Source organism: Callospermophilus lateralis, chromosome 17 (assembly GCF_048772815.1).
Source record: "Callospermophilus lateralis isolate mCalLat2 chromosome 17, mCalLat2.hap1, whole genome shotgun sequence".
In the NCBI taxonomy this organism is placed as follows: Eukaryota; Metazoa; Chordata; class Mammalia; order Rodentia; family Sciuridae; genus Callospermophilus; species Callospermophilus lateralis.
In genome coordinates this window covers 54,752,598-54,773,768 of record NC_135321.1, presented here as the reverse complement: position 1 = coordinate 54,773,768, position 21,171 = coordinate 54,752,598, and the positions used below count along the sequence as shown (strand labels likewise).

General features: G+C 42.2%; 1 protein-coding gene across 1 annotated transcript in view; it reads left to right on the top strand.

Annotated features, from left to right (window-relative positions):
- The first annotated feature begins 1,922 nt into the window (after positions 1 to 1,922).
- Lama1 (laminin subunit alpha 1) overlaps positions 1,923 to 21,171 on the top strand; it is a 151,464-nt gene continuing 132,215 nt past the window's right edge. Inside the window, exon 1 of the mRNA XM_076836593.2 lies at positions 1,923 to 1,996. Coding sequence (XP_076692708.2) covers positions 1,924 to 1,996 — 73 coding nt within the window. The 5' untranslated portion in view covers position 1,923. The remainder of the gene's footprint in view (positions 1,997 to 21,171) is intronic.

The window sequence follows — 21,171 nt, the reverse complement described above, 5'->3', positions numbered from 1 at the left end:
ACTGCACAGACAGCCTGGTTATTCAGATTGTAGGATATTGTAGAGTAAGGCTAGGTGAACTTTGTAAAGAACTAAGATACAGTGGCTGATATTTGGTAATATCATACTTGACATTTCAGCTACAACGCAGTCCAGGGGGCAAGGTGGCTCTTTTTCACAAAGTTACTCTCCTTCAATCTTGTTGCTTTAAAATCTTCCAGGACTGTCCCTGCTGGGGGTAGTGGGTGGGGAGTTGGTGGGGGGGGGGGATGCAGTGGGGGCTAAAAGCTGTATGACATAATCACTTCTGAGGTTAGGTCAGTGGGAGACAGAGCTGGTGTTTAGGTTAAGCAGGTCATCTTCAGCTTAGTTGAGCTGAATTTCTACTTTCTTAGGAAATTTAAACTTTCTTACTAGACTTTCACCTTGAATTGGCCACCCCACTGTCATGGTGTTGTAAGTAGTTTTGATATTTTCCAAGCTTGCTAAAGAATGGGAAAATTTGTACTGGAAGGTTTTATAAGATATAAAGAATTGTGACATTTTTACTGCTCCATTTTATCCAAGTTTGCTAATTATATTGGCTTCTGAAATTCTTTTAATATGTATATGAGAGTGCATGCACAAATATCTACATGCTTAATATTTTATACTTATTAAATACTTGATTTACCTAATGACTTATTTTATAATTGAATATATAGTACGTTAATATTTTAGTAATTAGAATATCTGCATTTTAGCAGGACTTGGTGGTGCACATCTGTAATCCCAGGTACCAGGGAGGCTGCAGCAGGAGGATGGGAAGTTCGAGGGCAGACTGGGCAATTTAGAGAGACCTGGTCTTAAAATAGAAATATAAAGGGCTGCGGATGTATAGCTCAGTTGTAGAGTACCCCTGGGTTCAACCCCTACTACCACAAAAAAGGCAAAGGATGTCTGCTTTTCTGATCTATATTGCATCATTTTAAAGGGTCAAATTCTATCATTTGGTTCTGTAGTCCCAGGATGTTAAAGCAATAATCAATTATTATAATTGCATTTTACTCATTAAGTGTTTGAGGGTGTGTGCTTAGAAAAACTGAGATCGGTAAGAAACTTCTTATCTTGCATGCTTCCGTTGTGAAAATGCGAGATCTGCAAAAGCGTTATGAATAGTTTAGGTAAGAAAATATCAAAGGAAACTTAAAATCCTTTTTGGCGAGCAGGAGATGTAGTTTAGAGAGACAGAAGAAGCTTTCTCTAGCAGTTAGGATAACTAATAATAATAAAATCCGAGAGACCTTTTCTTGCCATCCCTAGGCAAAATGGGAAACAAGTTACAACTCATTTTCATATTAAAAAAAAAACAAAACAAAAAAACCTCCTCAACATCCTCTGCCCAAAGCGGAGCGGGCTGTAGTCAGGTGAGCCCTGGTCACGACCCAAGGAGCAAGACTCCCTACAAGGTTTAGGCAACTCTGCGTCTCCTGGCCCCAGGCTCCACCAGAACTACAGTCACCCGGGGCGGCAGGGTCAACAGGGCAAATACCTTTTGGGAATCCACCCGCCCCGGTCAAGCTCAGCACAGTTTCTCTTCTTCTCAGCCCACTTTCTCCGCCCACCCTCAAGTCAGATCCCCCGCAGCTGCAGCGGGTCAGTCCTGCCGCTCCGGGTTGGGGATAGCAGTGCCCCTTCCCGGCCCAAAGCGCGAGCGCCGCCGGGCGGCTGCGGGTCCCTGCGGGCTCAGCAGGGCGCCCTCCCTGGGGGAGGGGTCTCGGGCGGTGGAGCGGTGGGACGGCCGGTGGGGAGGGGCCGGGCACCGCAGAGGTATACGGGGGTGAGTGGCCAGCGAGAGGGAGGCGACTTCCTGGAGGTAGAAGCGACCAGCAGTCCTGCACCATACGGATCGGGCCAAACTAGGCCGAGCTTTCTTCCGGGAGCGCACGGAGCTGCGGCGGAGAGATGCGAGGCGGCTGCGCGCAAGGCGCGCTCCTGGCCTCGCTGCTTTGGGTCGCAGTGCAGTGCCAGCAGAGAGGTGAGTCCCGCACCCTGGGCCCGCATTCCTAGCGGGCGGGGACAAAGCCCGTTGCTTTGAGGCTGCCAGAGTCGGTGCGCTCTTCCCTGTTCACTTAAGACTCGGGGCATTGGACACGTGGGTCTCTCGTGTGGTCCCTGCTTGGGGTCTCTGGCAGGGCAGAGAAGAGCTGGTGCCGCCACCCTTGGCGGACGTTGGTATTTTTTTTTTTTTTTTTTTTTTTTTTTTTTTTTTGAGCCTTTGGCTTTTAACTTTTTTCTATAACCACCTTATGAGGTTCTCTTCGCAGCCCATAGAGGCAATGAATGGAGAGGCAGTGTGACCCAGAAAGAAATAGCTTTATTGGAAACAAGTCGGCATGTTGACTCTTTCAATGACCATCTCCGTCTTTGCCTTAAGGAAGAGTATTTTATGTGATTTTTTTTTTTTTTTTTCAAATGAAGGTATGTTTCTCCCAGACAGGTGAACGTCTGGATTGCCCAAGGTTGAGAAAAGTGAAGGTGCACATCTTAACCCCCTCACAGGGGTCAGAGTTGTAGTCCAGCCGACCTAAACAAGACATAAGTGATCAAAGTTTCTGTGTTGATTAGAGTGACTTGGGAATGGTTTTTGTTGTGATCAGCGTTTCTGTCAAGCACCCTTTCAGGTGTGACCTTCTCCAGTACCTTGGGACTAGGAAGTGTTTGGAATGGAGGGTTTCGCGCAGTTCTAGCTAACGCTGGTGTACAGTTAAAGTATAAGAGAGGCTAGGCAGTAGCAAAGAGTAACTGAGACTTGGGTTTCGAGATTGGCAAGGAAAGATTCTGTGCGCTTTTACAGGGAGTCACCGATCCTCCATGGCTTTTGGAGGACCTACTGGTCCTGGAGCGCGGTGAAGCCAGCAGTGTTGGGGGTGGGGGGGCCGGGGGGCGCGAGAGTGTGGCTCCCGGGAGCGCGAGGAGGCGGGTGGATTTGGCCGGGCTGCTGACCTGGCTGGATGTGGGGCTGCTGCTGACCTGGCTGCTGGTAGGGCGCGGGGAATGAATGGGAAAGGAATTCTGAGTCGCCCTCATTGTTCTGTGGGAAAGTCCGATCATCGCGACCGGGAAAGAGCGGGTTTCTCTGGCCCCTCACCAGCTGTCCTGGACAGCGAGGGTCCGCAAATGGCATCCAGGGCACAGATGTGCCTTCCAAAACCGTGCTCTTTGTGCTGCCCCAGTAGTGACCAAACCAGCGCACCCCCAAGTCTTGTTTAAACTGTGGGCATTCGGGAATGAGGGAACCAGCACTTTGCAAGTTCTCCGTCTGCACGGGGACAGCATTGCAAGGTTTGAGAAGAGCATTTTCAGTTTCGACCCAGGCAAAGAGAGAAAGGGAGAGAGAGAGAGAGAGAGAGAGAGAGAGAGAGAGAGAGAGAGAGAGAGAGAGAGAGAGAGAGAGACCCTCTTCCCTTTTCTGCAGACGACCCTAATCCCCGCGCCACACACAGAGTTAAGTCTTCCCAGCTCCTTCTTCGCTAGGCGGCCACAAATACTTGTTGAAAACATCTTAAAAGTATGCAACACATGACAATGGTCTAGTCTCACAAGTACGAATCTCATTTTAAGAAAAAATAGAGTTCAAAAGTAGTAGGCGGAATTCGAAATACCCTCGTGGGAAAAACGTGTGTTTGGCCATTGTGCTGAGCTGTGAACTATGCAGAAACGAGACCATCCCATTCATTCAAGCATTCATGATGAAAGCACTGGACCGAGCTGGAAACGCTGCTTTGAATAGCTCGGCGTCTGCTTAGCGCAGAGCTGGGGCTGGGAGAGGGGGAATTTACATAGTTATCAGAGAAAGAAAGGAGCCAGCCTTTCAGGAGGGAGAGAAGCCTTTGACTCTGAGAGCCCGACTCTGGTCTGTGAGGTTGCTGAAAGTGAACAAGTCCGGGTTTCCCACAGGGTGGAGAAAGGGCAGCTTTGCCTCAGTTTATTGTTTCAAGAAATTGAAAGTCTCAAGTCTGAGGAGATGCTCTGAATGTTTTCCGTTCCCCTGCGGGCTGCACATTTGGCTTGGGCAGTTGTGAATGGTGTTTGGAGAAAGTAGAGCCACACGGGGCTTTCCTGCTTTGAGAGACTGCGGAAAACCACCCAGGGCAGGAGCCTTTGAATCTTTCATGTAGTATTCCATATTTGCCAGTCCACACCCGATCAGCCATCACTGTTCCTAATGAGCATCCTTAAAGGAGTTTCCATTTTTTAAGAAAAAAAAAATTGGGGGCCCCTGGTATTATATGGCATACATGATTAGCAATGTGGCATGCTTCAGTCAGTAAAATAATCCTGACCTGCATATCATGCAGCGAGTTAGCTGTATGGGCGTGCTGTAATGTATATAGCTAGCTAGGGTCTGGCTATGTTGCCCAGGCTGACCCCAGACTCCTGGGCTCAAGCAAATGAGGCCCTGCTTCATTTTGAGGAATAGGAAAAATTAGGGATGAGCTACTGCACCTAGCATGGTGCTCATAGTTTTGAAACTGATCATTATCTAATAAATTCAGATTATTAGAAATTCTGTCATTTTCTCACCCTCACTGGGTTACTTTACAACTTACTGTGTATCTGTTAATGTGTTAAATTACATAGAATTGCAGTCTCTTCACAGATTGATTCACCATCAATTCTTGGTTTCAAACCATCCTTTGATTTTTTTCTAAATAAAAAAAAAGACAATTCCAAGTATAGAAAAATACCTATGAGAAGGAAAATATAATACTCATAAATGGCATGGTATTCAAATTTAGTATGTAGGTGTTCGACAGTAAGTTGTATGTGCCAGAACAGATTTCAAAGGTGTCTTTTTTTCTTTTCTGTAACTGTGTTCTCCAAGTAAGGATCAATTAAAATGTTGATAAGATTATTAAATGAAATAATTCAAGAAAAAATTTTAGAATAGTGTGTCTTACAGAGTTAGCCTTCAATAAACATTATCGATAAGCATCATTATTATTATTTTACAAAGAACTCTGTGGATTGGCCTTTGCCAAACTATATTCTATGGGATGCATAATCATTTAGGGATTTGGAATCAAATAGTTGTGGGCAAAACACCCAGACCTGTCACTTTGATTAGCTGTGACAATGGATAAGTTTCTGGACCTCTGTCTTTTTTCTCTTCTCACTTCAGCTCTTCTCCTGCCTCAGCATCACCATTATTGTGAATTTTCTAGAAAGACCCTCTTGATAACCACTCCAGACCTTATTTAAAATTCTTCCCATTTCCTTATCAAATGACTTGGCATTCCCCAGTATAACTTACCTCACTTACTTTGTGTAACAAGCATGATATGTCCTTTACATGTCACATTCTCTTTCCTGGCCTCTCCGATGGGTTTAGACTCTGCCTCAGAGCCCTCACTTTATAAGATGCACACATAAAATGACAGTGTCATGCTTGGGGGTAAACCAAAGTGGGTGGGACCCTATAGGGTGTGCTGTCCTAGAACTGAGAGTCTTTATCTTGGGCACACTTAGATCTGTTCCTGGTTAACCAGTACTCACAGGCACACAGTCTGTGAAGTGCAGATCAGTCTCTTGTTTGGTTTCTAAAACCCTGGAAAACCTTCTGGTCTGGTCCTCTAGATGCTGGAGAATGGTTTAGGTCCCCTCCCTGCACTCCCAGTGCTCCTCATGCATATGGTATTGTTGTGCTTATCATGGTGTCAAGAATTGGCTCTCTTGTCTATCTCAGCCCCTGACTAGGGATTCTCAAAGGGCAGGGATGGTTTTACTTATATCTGCACATCCTTTGTTTTGCAGTGCTTCTGGCCACTTATCACCGTTGAGCTACATTGAAATTAGTATCTTTATTTAGAAATTGAGTAACTTTAAAAATATTTTCCATAGGATAAATGTACATGGTACCAAATTCAAAAGGTTTTAAGAAATATTTAGGAGAAAAGTTAACACTTGACTCTGTCACCCTCTTTAAAAAAAATTTTTTTTAGTGCATTGCAGTAATATATAATAGTGGGATTTATTTTGACATATTTATAAATACATATAACATACTTTTCTTTAGTACTACCTGCTTACCTCCCTTACTCCCTCCCTCTGATCCCCTTCTACTCTTGGTCTTCCTTGTCTTTATTAATATTTAATTTATGCATTATACTTGTATGTAAAGGTAGAATGCATTGTGATATATTCATACATGCACATAGCATAATTTGGTCACCTTTATTCCCCAGTCTTGAGCCACAGCTTTTAGTTTCTTGGGTATCCTTCCATAAATGTTACTTCATGGAACTTTTAAGAGCAAGCTGGTTATGAAAATCACTTCTTCCTTAATAAGTGTAGGAGAGGTATCAGCTGTTTCCTGTCAAAACATGGGTACAAGGAGGCATGGAACAGTACCTCTCTCTTCCCTGCCTCCTCTCCATACCAATTTTCTCTATGGACCTCATGCAGGTAAATGTATATAATTGTAACAACTTTCCACCTTCCAACTTCTTCCTTCTAAGTAGATCTTGCCCAGAAATGAGTTATCAGAGCAGTGTTTCCTAGATCTTTCAGATTTAAAAACTAAATCACTGATTGACTTTGTGACATTACATTACTTTAAAAAGTATTATTCACCATGATGTTAATAAGCTATTTTTGAGCCTAGAAAGAGCATTTACTATATATTTTAGGAGATTTTTGACATAGAGAAATCACATTTGAGAATAATTCTTGGAAATTGAAGCATATTAATGAGTTTGCTATAAGTATGACTTATTATTGAAACATTGTGTTTCAATAATACAGATGCTGAAAAACTTAATTTTTAAGAATTCCCAGTGTATAAAGTTAAGCCTGTACCTTAAATACAAACGTTGATGAAGGCAACTAGAGAGCACTCTGGAACTTCGGCCATTGCTGAAGTGTTCAGTCACATTCCTCAGAAATGTTTGGATGAACAAGATAAACTATAATCTCCTAAGAAAGATGAATGTGGTTTATTTATATGATTGCAAAAAAATCATTTACTTGTTTATTTCTAAAATATTAATAGACATCCACGGATAATTGAACAAGTCGACGAAGTGCAAAATTAATGAGAAGGGGGAGAAAACCTTCATAGAAGCAATTTAGTGAAGGTCATGAACTTTGGTTCTGTTGGAACATGTCTGTCCGGGAGCTATTTTAGCCTCAAACCCCACGTGCTAGCTGGGTTCATTGCATGTCCTTTATGCTGAGCATGATAATCAGTGCCCAGGGTAAGCATTTAATAATAAATAGCATAGAATATTTCCACTTATGTCTTTGTTTTCTCAAGACTGGGTCAGGAGAGCCTTCTTTGGGTTAACTTGTTCCCAGTCTTTCGGGGGGGGGGGGGGGCGAAGAAGGCAAACAATGGAGGCTGTGTGGAGCTTGGTGGGTAGCATCCTTGTCTAGGTAAGCATTTATCTTAAAGTGTGAACTCAGAAATGGTGGTGGAGAAATACCACTGTGATGTCATGAGCATGATTTAAATGTGTGTGTGTGTGTGTGTGCACATTTTTAAAAGAATCAGCTATTTGAAGTTTTAATCTCTTCATTCCAGAAGGTATCTTTGAAGTCCTATCTGTTGACCCAGCAGGCGGTGTGACTTAAATTCTTGTGCCAGACCAACTTCCTACATGGCTTGTGGGAATGTAAAGGGTAGATGGGTATTTATGGAAAGTGCCAGTTTTCTCATTCCGGAAAGTATTTCCTGCATTTTGTTCCTTTGCTCCTTAATTCCTTGAGAATATCAGGAAATTCTCTGTAAGAGTGACGTTAAAGAAGATGCTTAAATTTAGTGGATTATTTTTAGTTACATTTACAAGCCAGCACCACAATGCTGATTGTTATACAGCACACACTGAAGTCTCTTCTAGCCTTTTGGTAAGGACAGAACTTTACTCATAAAAAGTGGTTCCCTTGTTATCTCAGGCCCAGGACAAGGAACTCTTGCCTCCTCAGGGTGGCTCTCTTCCTGATTTCTATTCATTCATGACGTTTTGTTTTTCATTTTTAGTTTCATCCTTTTGGATCTCTTATCCAGCTTGTCTCTGTGAGTTTTTATTTCTTTTTTGAAATTTCCTGAGTCTTTTTTGTTTCTGATCCCACTGCAAATGGCTACCAGCTGTCTAAATTAGGACAACCAGCCAGTGACTCTTAACAGGTCTTGGTGGCCTTTTATTTATTCTAGTCCCCTACTGCAATTAGACCGATACTGCTAACATACCACTTTTCATCAGGGGCCCCTCTGCCTCATGGGGTTCAGCTCCTCCCCACTTTCTACATGACCCTCCATGAGCAATCTCTGTTCAGTCTCAGCTACTGGCCTTTCTCCACACCTTTCTCTGTCTTGAGACTTCTGCTTCAAATTGCAGAGATCGCCTTCCTGTCTAACTGTACAGGGTTTATTAACTTGCAGCTCTGTGGTTTTTGTGGCCTGACTCCCTTGCCTAAAAATTAAGCTGACCACTCATGCATAGCCCAAGTCCTGCCCAAGGACAGCCTTGTTCATGATGGCCTGTGTCAACTCTCTCATTCTGAATTTGTGTTGTATTTTGTGATAAGTTGGGGTTCCCACTCAGTCATAGTAGCCCTCCAATCCTCTTTTAGATGGCTTTCCCAGAATACCATCAGTTAGGTGAGAAAGAAGGAACATTTCTCTTTCAAAGGTCAAAATCACAGCTTCCAGCGTTTGTGTTTTTTTGTTGTTGTTTTTTTTTTTTTGTTTTGTTTTTTTTTTATTGCATAGATAACTCAAAGGCATGGGGTCCTGTTACTGGGACCAGAGTCATTGGTGGTGAGAAGTAGTCACGCCCACTGTTGCATTTGGTGGAGATAAAGAACTAGATGATCAGAGTATGCTTTCATGAATTATCTGGTTTATTCAACGTTCCTCTGCTTACAAAGGGGGAGAATAGCAAGACCAAACCTCACAGGGAACACATTCCATAGATGAGGTGCCTCAGCTACATGAGGAGTGAGTTCCAAAGTTGCTAAATTCCAGTTGCTCCATTAGGAAAAAAAAGTGGCAGGCCTCTGGAGGAAGTCAAGTCTAGTTGAAGTTTGAGGTGGACCCTGTGTGAGGGCTGTTGGGAGAAGCTGGCTTCTGAGACACTAGGAGGGGTTTGGATGCCAGGGGGAGGTAGCACTGGTTCTCCAGGGTGAGGGGGACAGAACCTGCCCTGTTGCAGCCTGAGCTCTCAGAGTGTTGGTCAAACCCTTGAGTTTATATGTGTTTGAAGTCCTGTAGACGAGGCCAGTAACTCACATAAAGGGGACCAATAAAGTCCACTCCCAAGGGAAGGAAGCTCACTTGAAGTTCTCACACGTGGGGTCTTATAAGATGTCCATTCTTAAACAAAATAGAAAGGAAAAACAACAATAACACCACACATACACAAGCTCCAAAATCAAAACCCAAAACATCTTATAGCAAACTATGTGTTTGGAATCGCTTAAAGCTATGTTAATCTCCAGAGGTAGCAGGTCCATAAAAACCTGTACCGACTTGCTGGATTGCAACCCAGTCCTTCACCCTGGCCCTTCTCTCAGGGTCCTTTATCCTCCTAGATTTCCCATCACCTGAGGAGATTGCAGTTTTGTTGGTCAGAGTAGGATTCAGAATCTATATTTCAAAAAACCTATTCCCTTTCTGTGTACAAGATATTGAGACCTTTCCAGTTGGTCTTCAAGCTGATCCTATTGGTTTAATTATTTGTTTCCAGAGCTACCTTAGCCACCTGGCTGACTTTCCATCCTGGTTGCCATGTCCTGGGGGATGAGGTTGAGGCTAGCACACTTTCCCCATTCCTCAAAATGCTTGGTTTAGGAGCTGGGGATATAGCTCAGTTGGTAGAGTTCTTGCCTCACATGCACAAGGCCCTGGGTTCAATCCCCAGCACCATGAAAAAAAAAAAATGCTTGTTTTACACTTTCAGCTCTTTTAGTCTGATCTCTAACTCTGAATTTTCTTAGTTTTGCATAATATTTTCCCAACTCTTTATAGTTCCAAACCTGGTATCAGGGCAAACTTCTGTTCATTCTAGAAGTTTGGAGTGGGGAGAATTGGTGATGTTCATGCACACATGACATGCCTTTGGAAGAAAAGCAGCCACTTTTCTTTAAGAGAGAGGGCATTTTTTGTTGTTTGTTTTTTTTAAGACAGGGTCTTGGGCTGGGGATGTGGCTCAAGCGGTAGCACGCTCACCTGGCATGTGTGCGGCCCAGGTTCGATCCTCAGCACCACATACAAACAAAGATGTTGTGTTTGCCAAAAACTAAAGAATAAATATTAGAATTCTCTCTCTCTCTCTCTCTCTCTCTCTCTCTCTCTCTTAAAAAAAAAAAAAAAAAGACAGGGTCTTGCTGTATTGCCCAAGCTAGTCTTAAATTCCTGGGGTGAAGCCACCATCCTACCTCAGCACCCCAATGACTGAATACAGTTGTGCTCCCCCACCTGGGAATGAGCATTTTAAGAAGTTAAGACTTTCTTGGGGAAAAAATACTATTTCCTTGTGGGATTGCTATCATTTCTATTCAGTTCTAATCTTCTCCTGTGTCCGCCATTCATTTATTCACTTGGGTATCCCAGCACCCAGCACATGCTGGGACTTGCCTGATGCCCTGTTCCCTCCACTTGTGTCCGGGGTGGAACCTCCAGAGCCCAGTTCTCAGCTGTCTTTGCTATGAATCCAGAAACACAAAGCTCTTTCTTGATCTTCTTGATGAATTTGTTTTGAAGTCCAAGTAAATAAAAAGTGTATACATCAAAAGGAATTGTCTTCATAAGAAACCATGCTCAAAGAAGGAACTGAAGGATTAAAGTCCCAGTGGTAGAAGTTAACATCTATGTTTTACTTACTTATATTCGTGTTTTGTGTTCACAGAGAAATGAATAGGCCGAGTCGTGGGGCTCATGGAGAGTCAGAGAGGTGCTCAGCACGACCAAGGTTGTCACGCTGAACTTGCAGGATCAGCTTCTATACCAGACACCACTGTTGGTTGATGGCTATGACCCTTGACCCTTAGCTCTTCTTTTCTTTGGAGACTTCAGAGCTCACCTGCTTGTCTGGCTCCTTGTGCACCAGGAGAGCACATTCAGTGACACAAAAGTTTCCTCTGTGAGCTGCTCATAATAAAGTCAATGTCCAGGAATTATAATTTATTTGGCCTACAGTGGGGCCCAGCATTTAAAAGATGCTCCCCAGGTGATTCCACTTTGCAGCCAGGGTTAGGAACCACACAGTGAATTTGTTGTGTTGGTGAATGAAGCCACACTGCAATTCATGGCAAAGGACAAGCAGGCAGACCTGAGGTGGCCCTTCTCTTGTCCTTGGGGTGCCTTTGCACATAACAGATAAGGAATCCTCAGACCCTGGCCCACTTTCTTAGCCCACATCATGTCTGCTTCATGCTATTCTCTCTGCTCTGTGGAGATACTAACACACACCTCAGGGGTGGGTGCCACTGCTGCACTGAGAACCCAGGTCAGAGAAATCACTCAGAAAGTCAGTTCCTTGTTCCTATCTCCATAGCTGCTGGTGCAGTGTTTTTCATTTGGCAAGTGATCAGTTGATGCTTAATTGTGTTTGTGTTTGAATGAGCACAGTCGCAAACTTGGTCACTTGCCAAGGGCCTTCTTTCTTTAAAAAATCCTCCTGCTGGGCATGGTGGCACACTTCTGTAATCCCAGCCACTTGGGAGGCTCAGGCAGGAGGATTGCAAGTTCAAGGCTAGTCTAGGCAATTTAGGGAGACCCTGACTCAAGATAAAAACTAAAAAAGGGCTGAGGATGTAGCTCAGTGGTAGAGTGCCACTAGGTTCAATTCCCAGTAAAACTTCCCCACCCGCAAACCCTTTTCCTGATCAAATATGACCCTGAGAGTCTGGGTATGTTGCTAGATTAGGTAGTTGACTGAAGGGTTCATAAATACCTTCTATATTCAGTCATCGTTCTGTGCCCTGTCAACTCTTTTCCTGATGCATTTAAGTGAACTACAAAAGCCAATGGAGACTTTTCTCTGGTTTTACCAGAGAGGCTCATTCTCTTCTGAACCAGCTTGCTAATTAGTATTCATTTGCATCATCTCAAGTCCTTCACAGCAAGGTCTAGTGGTCTGTTCACCTAGTGCTCCTGACCTTCTTGGGTCTTGCTTTCAGTGGCCGACCCGTCAGGCACTTGTTTTTCTGGCCTCCTTCCGAAATTTTATTAATCTTTCCTTTCTAGCTTCACTCAACAAAATAAGAGCCATTCTTTGCCCATCCCTGTGCTAGTGTGCGCACACATGCACACCACCCATACTGACCTTGAAGCCCAGCTCTCCACCTGGCTTTCCTGCTGGAGATGCTTGGTGAGGTGTTGCACTGACCAACCCAGCCAGACTCTGGAGCTGGACTCCTCTGCTGGGGTAAGGAGGGTTCTTCTGGAAGGGACCACCCAGCTGCAAGTGCAAATGGTTTACCAAGACCCCAGGACACTGATGGCATCTGAAGTTCCCCATAGTGAGTGGACTGTGAAATTGATCTTGTCATCTATCCCTGATCATGGGTTCTTACTCTTTACTGAGCAGGACTTATAGGGACCTCTGATCTGACCTGTTCAGACACCCCACAGCCTCTTCTCCCATACTTTGGGCATTCGGTAATGGCTGTGATTCCCCCAACTGTGAGTCCTGAACACTGTTCTTACACTTTAAAGGCTCTTTTCATTTCACCCATGGTGCTTTGATTTATTCCAACCCACTCCACATTCCTATGCTGCTTCCCTAGCAATTTGTCTGTACATCTGACCAGCACGTTATATTTTGTAACTGTTTGTTAACTTGCTTGTCCTTGAGAGTAGAGATGTTTTGGCTATGTTTCTAAATACAGAGTGCAGTGCCCAGCATTCAGTGCCAATTCTGTAAAGGTTTGTTGCAGGAATGAATGTTGCAATACCAATAAGCAACAGAGGCTAGTGAGGAGGGAATCCAGTGGGCATTTAACTTTAGATACCAGAAATCTGGGCATTGGATTAGGGAAGTCACTGAGGAAGCAGAGGAATCATCTCCTGGGAAGGGGCTGGGGCCAGCTCAGGAAGACTGAGACTTCCATGAGGCACCCAGACAGAATCTGGAGACAAGAGAACAAGGAAGAATCCAGGTGACCCGACTAGGGCAGAGAGAGCGGGTATATGTTTTGGGAACCAAGGCCTTAGCTCACATTCTAAATCAGAACATGTGATCAGAGGCTCCCTAGCAGCAGAAATATGTTCTGAAGCTGTCTGTTCTCATGGGTGGGGTCCATATGTGAACAGGAAAGAACCCTAGAATCTGATAACAAGGACAGCCTTGATGACTGTCCTTGTGAATTTCTTTTTTTTTCTTGTAATTGAATTAATATTTACTGATTTTGAGTTTCATTCATCCTTCAAACTCAAGATTATATTCAACAAAACTTATTTCTAGACTTAGAGCCAGTTCATTAACTCATATAGGCCATAATGTGTCTTGAGTTTCTAGCATGTGCCACATACTGGTGACAAGTGGCCTGTACACCCCCAATACTTGCAGATAAATAAGCATGAGAAATGCCTAGGAATCTACTACATCATTTCAGATTTGGGAGGAACTTCTCAGTTTCTGGATGTCTCGAATCCCAGTGTTAAGTGTGCTTATCTGCTGAGAATAGTATCATTGTCAACAGAAAGACAACTCTTTTTTCCCTCATGTAATTTTGTTTTAATGGGTCCCATAATTCTTTTACAGAGTTTTGGTTCAGTTGTGCCCATTAAAAAGTACACGGTATAAAAACTCATAACTTAGAAATGCCTCTGCCCCCCCACCCCCAAACAACAACAACAGCAACAAAACAGCATTCTCCTTACCTGCTGAAGGTGTTAGGTATCATCATTATTATCATTAGCCAGCCTTTTCCTATGGATGTTGACCTTCAATGGCCAGTTGAGCCAAATGGTTCTGAGATGGTTCTTTCACCTCTGATTCATGCTGGGGTGGCAGATTAGCCTTCATTTATGTTCATTCAGCCTTCTGAGTTTTTGGGGAAGACCCAAGGACCATGCCTGCTCCAGCAGCTTTGTCTCTGCTTTGATGACATCCACAGCATATTGTCTGATATCACCAATAGCAAACATGGAGGTCGAGAGGTGCTCACAACACACTTGGGCTCTTCAGGAACCATGTCATTATAGCAGCATCACCAGACTGCAAGTATTGGGACCATTTCCAATTTCTCTAGAGAATAGTGATCAGTCCACAACTATGGAATGCTTCATGAGTTTGTGTGTCATTCCTGTGCAAAGTCTGCACATGTTTTCCCTAATAGAAAGAGGGAGCTCAGAGAAAGAGAATTAAACACTCCATTTCTACTGCGTAGAGTCTCCTTTTAGTTTAAAGAATGTGTCTTCAGGGTACTTTGTCATGTGTGACTTCAGACTTGAATTCGTTGACCAGCTTGCTGGCATTTGCTGAATTGTCATATTTTCACATTAAATAGAGACGTTCTCAGGGAACTCTACCTGCCTGGCTTTAAAGGACTTTGTTTAAGTGGGAGAACAGCTGTTCTCCTCCAGGCATTCTGACCTAAGACATCCTCCTCTTCACAGGAACAGAACAAAGGCATACAGAATTTATGTCCCAGATGGATTTGTGTTTGATACACATCACTTATGAATGAATGAAAGGCTGGCCTATTCTCTTTGGAAATATGAGCATAATATCTCCTGTGTCTTTTCTGGGTTCTAACTTTGTTGCTCTACTTTTAATTATTATAACTGACTGCATTAAAATGGGCCTTATTTTGTATGGTCAAACTTTCCCCCAAAATTTGTGCATCAGATGGTTTTTGTAAATAAGATCATTTCAAATTCAATATTAAAATAATGTTTGAAGGAAACAGCTAGGAAAGAAAATAAACAACACTTTGATTACTGTTGTTGACTAATGTAAACCAAATTAATTATGCTATACAAAATGTTTAGAGTTTGGAGGTACATTACGATTGGCTACTCCCCTACAGTCTGACCACTAAAGATCATGAAAGTGTTGCTTGGATCAAACATGGACTTACTTGGTACACATTATTAACATACTTCTATTAGTGGACAGGTCCGAAATAAGTCATAGGCTATATCCTTTAAATTTGATTTTTAAAATTGATAGTGTACATCATTCAATTTTGTTTGCTTTTTCTAAATTATTTTGATTGTTCTAGCAGTTTCCACTAGTAGCAGCCTGCCAATTTCTATAAAAACACTAGCTAGGATTTTTGTAGCCCCTGGATATAGATCCATTTGTAGAGAATTGCTAACAATACTGTCTTCCTAGCTATGCATAAGAAATATCTCTTCATTCATTTCAATCTTCTTTAATTTCTCTCAAACATTTTTGTAGGTTTGGTCTTGAATTTCTTTTGTTTAACCATTATCTTAAATATTTTGTTCTTTTTTGGAAACAAAACAGAATGAAACAGGATGAATGGAGATCTGATCTAACCCAACTTGTGTGGCTGTCATGTTTCCAGGACCACGTTGTTACACATTTGGCTGGTCCAGCTGTATGTCACTTGCCACACTATGACCAAAACTTCAGGCTAGCTCAGCCGTGAGCTTTTCTTTTTCATGTTCTGCCTAGTTTATGACTTTTGCTGACAGCATCATTGGGCACATGCTTTTCCCGTCTGCTCCAAATCAAACCAGTGATCTTCAGCAGTGAAGCTGCTGTCTTTCATAGCCATCCCTGGCCTGGTAATTTACTAGCCCCAGATGGAAGGCCCCAGCTGGAAGGCCCCCCTCGCCCACTCGTCTTCCCTGAAATTCTAGAAGCCTTTCATGAACAGAAGATTCCCAATTTAATATTTGTTTTCATTTGTCAGAGTTCTGAAATGGTTGTATTTTGAAAAATGTATCCATTTGGGAAGGGAGAATTTGTTAACCCCTTTACTCTACAGTATACAGAGGTCCCTCTGAAATATTTAGTTGATAGAGCTACTCTGACTACCATGGATTTCTCCAGTTAGAAACCATTTTTGATATTCATCCTGCCATTAACAATCCACCAATTTGATAAATGATCCATTGCTGATATTTTTCATGCTAATTAGCAAAGTTTAGGTGATGGTGGAGATAGGTGACAGGTGGCTTTGGAATATGGCAAGTATTCTCAAGTGGAATATCAGCTGATTTTTATGTGCATTTATTACTAGCAGTAGCTTAACCTAAGTCTGTTTGTTACACACACACACACACATACACACACACACACGATCACAGGCTTTCTACTGATGTATCTTGAAGTTAATTTCATAGATGGCACCAGTTACCATTTATGCTCAACTGGATTTTCCTCTTGAATCAAATCTCAGTTTATGCCCTCAGTTTGAATCATGGTCAGCACAATCGAACTCAGTGGAAATTTTGGTCCCTGAGAGAAAATGGATACCAACTCCAAAGAAGTGCTGTATTGGCAGCTTGGGACCATAGCAGAAGCTTAAAGGAAGGGCTGATATTCTCCAGGAAATAGACCACCTTTCAGGGCTACACCTTGGGGTCTAAAGGAACTGCCTTGGGAGGTCCAGGTGCTCATCAGGAGAGGGTAGAGCACAGGGAGAAGAAGTTTGAAAAGCACACTTTAGAACCCAAAGCCAGGAACACCCCATTCTCTACGTGCACCACAGGGAGGATTGTGGTCAAGACAATTCATTTGATTTTTACTGGTTTGTGTTAAAAGGAAACACATTAAAAAGATGTATATAGGTGATTTATGAAAGTAGTCTATTAATGGGGTCCAGCTTGAATTTTCATTCCTTTATTACTAAGTTAAAATACTTCACTTGGTAAAGAAAGTATTTTAGTATATCGGTCTTGAATTGAGTGAATTTTTCCTGCTAGTATTATAATAAAAATATAATATAGAGAAGTACTTAGAAAATCAAAGGAAAATAATTTTTAATATCTGATTTCAACACGGGCCAGAGAGGGAGAGAGGGAGAAAGGTGGGGAGTGGGGATGGTAAGAACGGGAGCTCATGCTCCAGGAACATTGTTCTGGCTCCAACTTCCAGGCTTCTCTGGAGCCCACCCTATGTGACAAGCTCTGGCTTTGCCATTAGAGGTGCTCTTGAAAACATCTCCTGCTTCTATCACCCAGACTTGCACCCTCTCCTGGAAACTCAAAAACGCAAGGCCCTCAGGAAACAGCTTACTGGTTCTTACAATTTCTTCAAAAAAACTGGCCAGAGATTTCAACAGCAGTTAGAGTGAATCTATAGATCAGTGTGAAAATTACTAACAATATTGTCCATCTCTGAATAAGAAATGCCTTTTCTTTCAGATCTTTAATTTCAGAGAATTTTTGTCCTATTTAACATGTTGGTGCTGAATTTATTTCATCGCATATTTTTTTTTTTTTTTTTTACATATTTTATTCTTTAGGATTTAAAGGCCTGGGAGATCCATGAATCCTGGTGTGAGCTCTGGCTTTGTGGGATGAGGCCTGGACCATGCCGGTTTCCTTAGTAGATTTGCCTGGTTGATGCTTAGTGGACCTTGTTCATAGGAGCCCTTGAAGTTTTTCCCTCTTAACGACATGCAGAAGCCTTGCTTTTCATAGAAGCACCCTGTCCCTCTAAAAATAGTTACCCAGAGTCTCCCAGACTTGAATGCAGAATGGGGAATCTGCAGCTATGGTTGATTAGCGACAGAAAACTTTTGGAGAAGACGTGGCCACACTTGGCTGAACTCAGAGTGTGGAGCTGGAAACAAACCCAGGAAATCATAAACTGTCTTCAACTCAAAGTATCATCCCTTGGTGAGCATCCCAGTCCCAGCCCAGTCTGACTGCAACAGAATCTGCATTTCTACAAGACCCGCTAGTGGTCTGTGATATGAAAGTTTGAGAAGCCTGCTTGAATTCTCAGTTCTCTCTGCCGTGTGCATGGTTCACTCATAGTTTTCATATCCGTGGATGCCAAGGGTCATCTTCCTTTGTCTTTAATATGGTTATTATCACTTCGACCCTAGATCATTTTAACATTTTCATAACACTGTCTTCATTTTGTGAACAAAAGTTCCTCCTTATTTGGCTTCTTTTCAAGACCCCAGCAGATGGCTGAAACCCCAGATAGTACCAAGTCCTATATAGACTATGTTTTCTCCTGTACATACATAGACTATAATAAGTTTAATTTATAAATTAGGCATGGTAAGAGATTAAAAATAATAATTAGTAACAATTACAACAAAAACTGTAACACGAGATTTTGTCACACAATTTAAAATGACACACAATTTAAAACTTAAGAATTTTTTACTTCTGGGATTTTTCCCTTTAATGTTTTTGAACCATGGTTGACCACAGTTAACTGAAATCGTGGAGATAAGGGAGTGAGTACTGTATACCCGTAGCAAGGTACCATGACATCTTTTCTGACTATGCTATAGCTATGCTGTGCTCACAGGTGGGTTTGGGGAGAAAAGTAGAAGGTGCTGCATTTGTCCCTTTAAAACTTACCTTGGGTTTGTTTTGGCCACTATTACAGTTTCACTAATTCTATGACCCCCCCCCCCATATTCACTTCTCATACATCTGATGAATCATTTCCTGCAAGACTTAAGATAGCATAGCAGCAGAAATGGACAAGTTGCTGTGATATGGGAGAAAAAAAAATAGGAATGAGGAGTATAACATGTGACATACATATATAGCTTGATATATGTAATGTGTAGAATGGAATCAGGTATATGACATGTGATGTACATAGGTAGCATGATACATGTAGTGTGTGGAATGGGCATCAAAAGAAATAGAATTTAAGAAAGAGAGAAAGGTCATTTTGGGCAAGAGCTGCTGTAGGTCAGGCAAACTAAAAATGAACTGCTTGTTGGCTTTAGTAATTGATCATGACTTTAAAAAGGGGATTTTTGTTTATTAAGAAGAGGGGAATCCCAGTTGGAATTGAATGAAGAGAGAATGTGAGGCAAAAAATTAGGGGTAGTGAATACAAATCTTATATATATTCCTGATCTGCTAAGAGCTTGGTGGAAAAGAGAGAACTATGCTTCTATTAAAAGTACATGTCTATATAAAGAGGAGGCTAAATCTTAGGCGGGAAATGGCTCTAGAACAAAGAAAGCACACTATTACCAATCCCAGTGAGAACGACAGCAAGTCATTTATTTCTGTGTACCTTTGATTGGAACGTTTACTCTGGTTATTAAATGTGTTTAATAAGGTGAATATATTTAATAAGTGCACAGGGTGAAAGATATCCTCACAGATTTCTTTGTTTGTAAGGTGTCTCTCTAAGATAGATGCTGGAATAAAAGTGGCTCTGATCTGGTGGGTCCAGCCACCTCGGGGTGATCTTAGGGGTCCATCTAGAAGTGGAGATGTGTTTGGCATCTTGAAGGGCAAAGGATTTTTTCAGATGTGCTGGTCTATGGACATTTGTAGAACAATCCCCTACTGAAGTTATCACTAGGCAGGAGCATCATTACATAATTTAAATGGCAAAATAAAAATGGAGGCCCTTGTTTAAATTCTTAAAAGTTTAAAGACTGTTTCAGCAGAGCTGTACACAAAGGGAAAATGCCCAGAATCTCTTGGCAAGCAGGCTTCAGCATTTGCCTGGGATAGGGAAACATGGATGATAACTTTTTTTTTTTTTTTTGAGACAGATTCTTGCTAAATTACTTAGGGCCTCAATAAGTTGCTGAGGCTGGCTTGAACTTGAGGCAGGAGGATTCCTGCTTCAGCTTCCAAACTTGCTGGATTATAGGCCTGCACCACTGCACCTGGTGGCTACTCACATTTTAAAGCATAAAGCATGCAAAAAATAGACAGCAGAGTGTGGAAGAAAGGGGAAGAAATAATTAGGACCTTGGAAGGTTTGTAGAAAAGTTCATGGTTTTTAAAAGTGTTTGAGCTGGTCATAGAAAGTTGAATTAATTGATGTTTTTATTATGCTGCAAACGTAATAGATGACATAAGCAATTTATACTACAACCACATTTTAATCCAAGAGGGTTGGTCCGTATTCATCTCAAAGACTGCATTTGCTTTTGACCTTCACTTAAGCCAAGTTCATTCCTGAAAGGATTCCTTTGGGCCAGTGAACTAACTCTCCAGGATGATCAGAAGGATGTGGAGTTTTAGAATTAGGTGTATGCAGTAGTGCTTTGTGTGTTGCTTCTGTGCAAAGATGATTTTGATCAGGTAATATGCTAAAATTGTTGCCCTTGACAACAAAAGAGAAAAGTACTCCATCAGGAATGAATTATAGTTTTTTTTTTTTTTTTTCTCTGCAAGTGAACATCTAGCCAAGTCCAAACCCACAACGTCATTAAATATAAGCATTGAAGAAACCGTTGCCCGATGAACAGGCCGGTACTGTTTTTCTGCAGACTGTATTTGTGCCTAACTTTGTTCATGCCACTTGTTTATCTCACAAAATAAACTCCTGTCTTCTTCAAGGACAGGAGCACATTGCTTGAGCATATTGCTGTGGAAATAGGACTCTAGCAAACTCTTGCTAAGGCCTTTTGATCACTGCCCCCTCTTGTTTAGGTGATTAAACTTCTCCTCATCCTTGCAGGTGAGAAAATGAAGCAAAACAACAATAACAACAAAAGCCCAACTCTGTTCAAGGCCAGACTCCCCTAGAGTCTGGATTTGACTGTTCCCTCATTGTGTGTTTGGGAGGGTCTCTCTCTCCCCTTTCCCTCTTTGCCTTGCTTTCTTTCTTTCAGTATCTTCTTTCTCCTTCCCACCTGTTTATTGTACTACCCTGCCAAGGGCCTGGGAAGCTACAGAGTACCTCAAAGCTTTTCTTTCACTCAGGGCCATCAATGATTAAATTGGTTTAGTCCAAAAACCAAGTGTTTGCTTTTGGAGGAGGAGGGGGAGAAAGGGCCATTTCCTCTTCTGTCTCAGGCTGAAAGGACTCCACATCTAGAGGTGACTCAGGTCACCTTCACTTAAAAACACACAAACCAACCAACCACTCCCCAAGTGTTAGATGTTTCTTTGAGTAATTTAATAACCAATTGGTAATTTTGGAATGATTCTCCTTGGAAACAAAAGCCCTGTTTTCTGTTAAGCAAGCAAGACTTTTATGTATTTCACCTTAACTTGGATGTTTTAGGATTTAGATATTTTATAATACTGGCTTTTGATATGCAAAACAAGTTCATTTG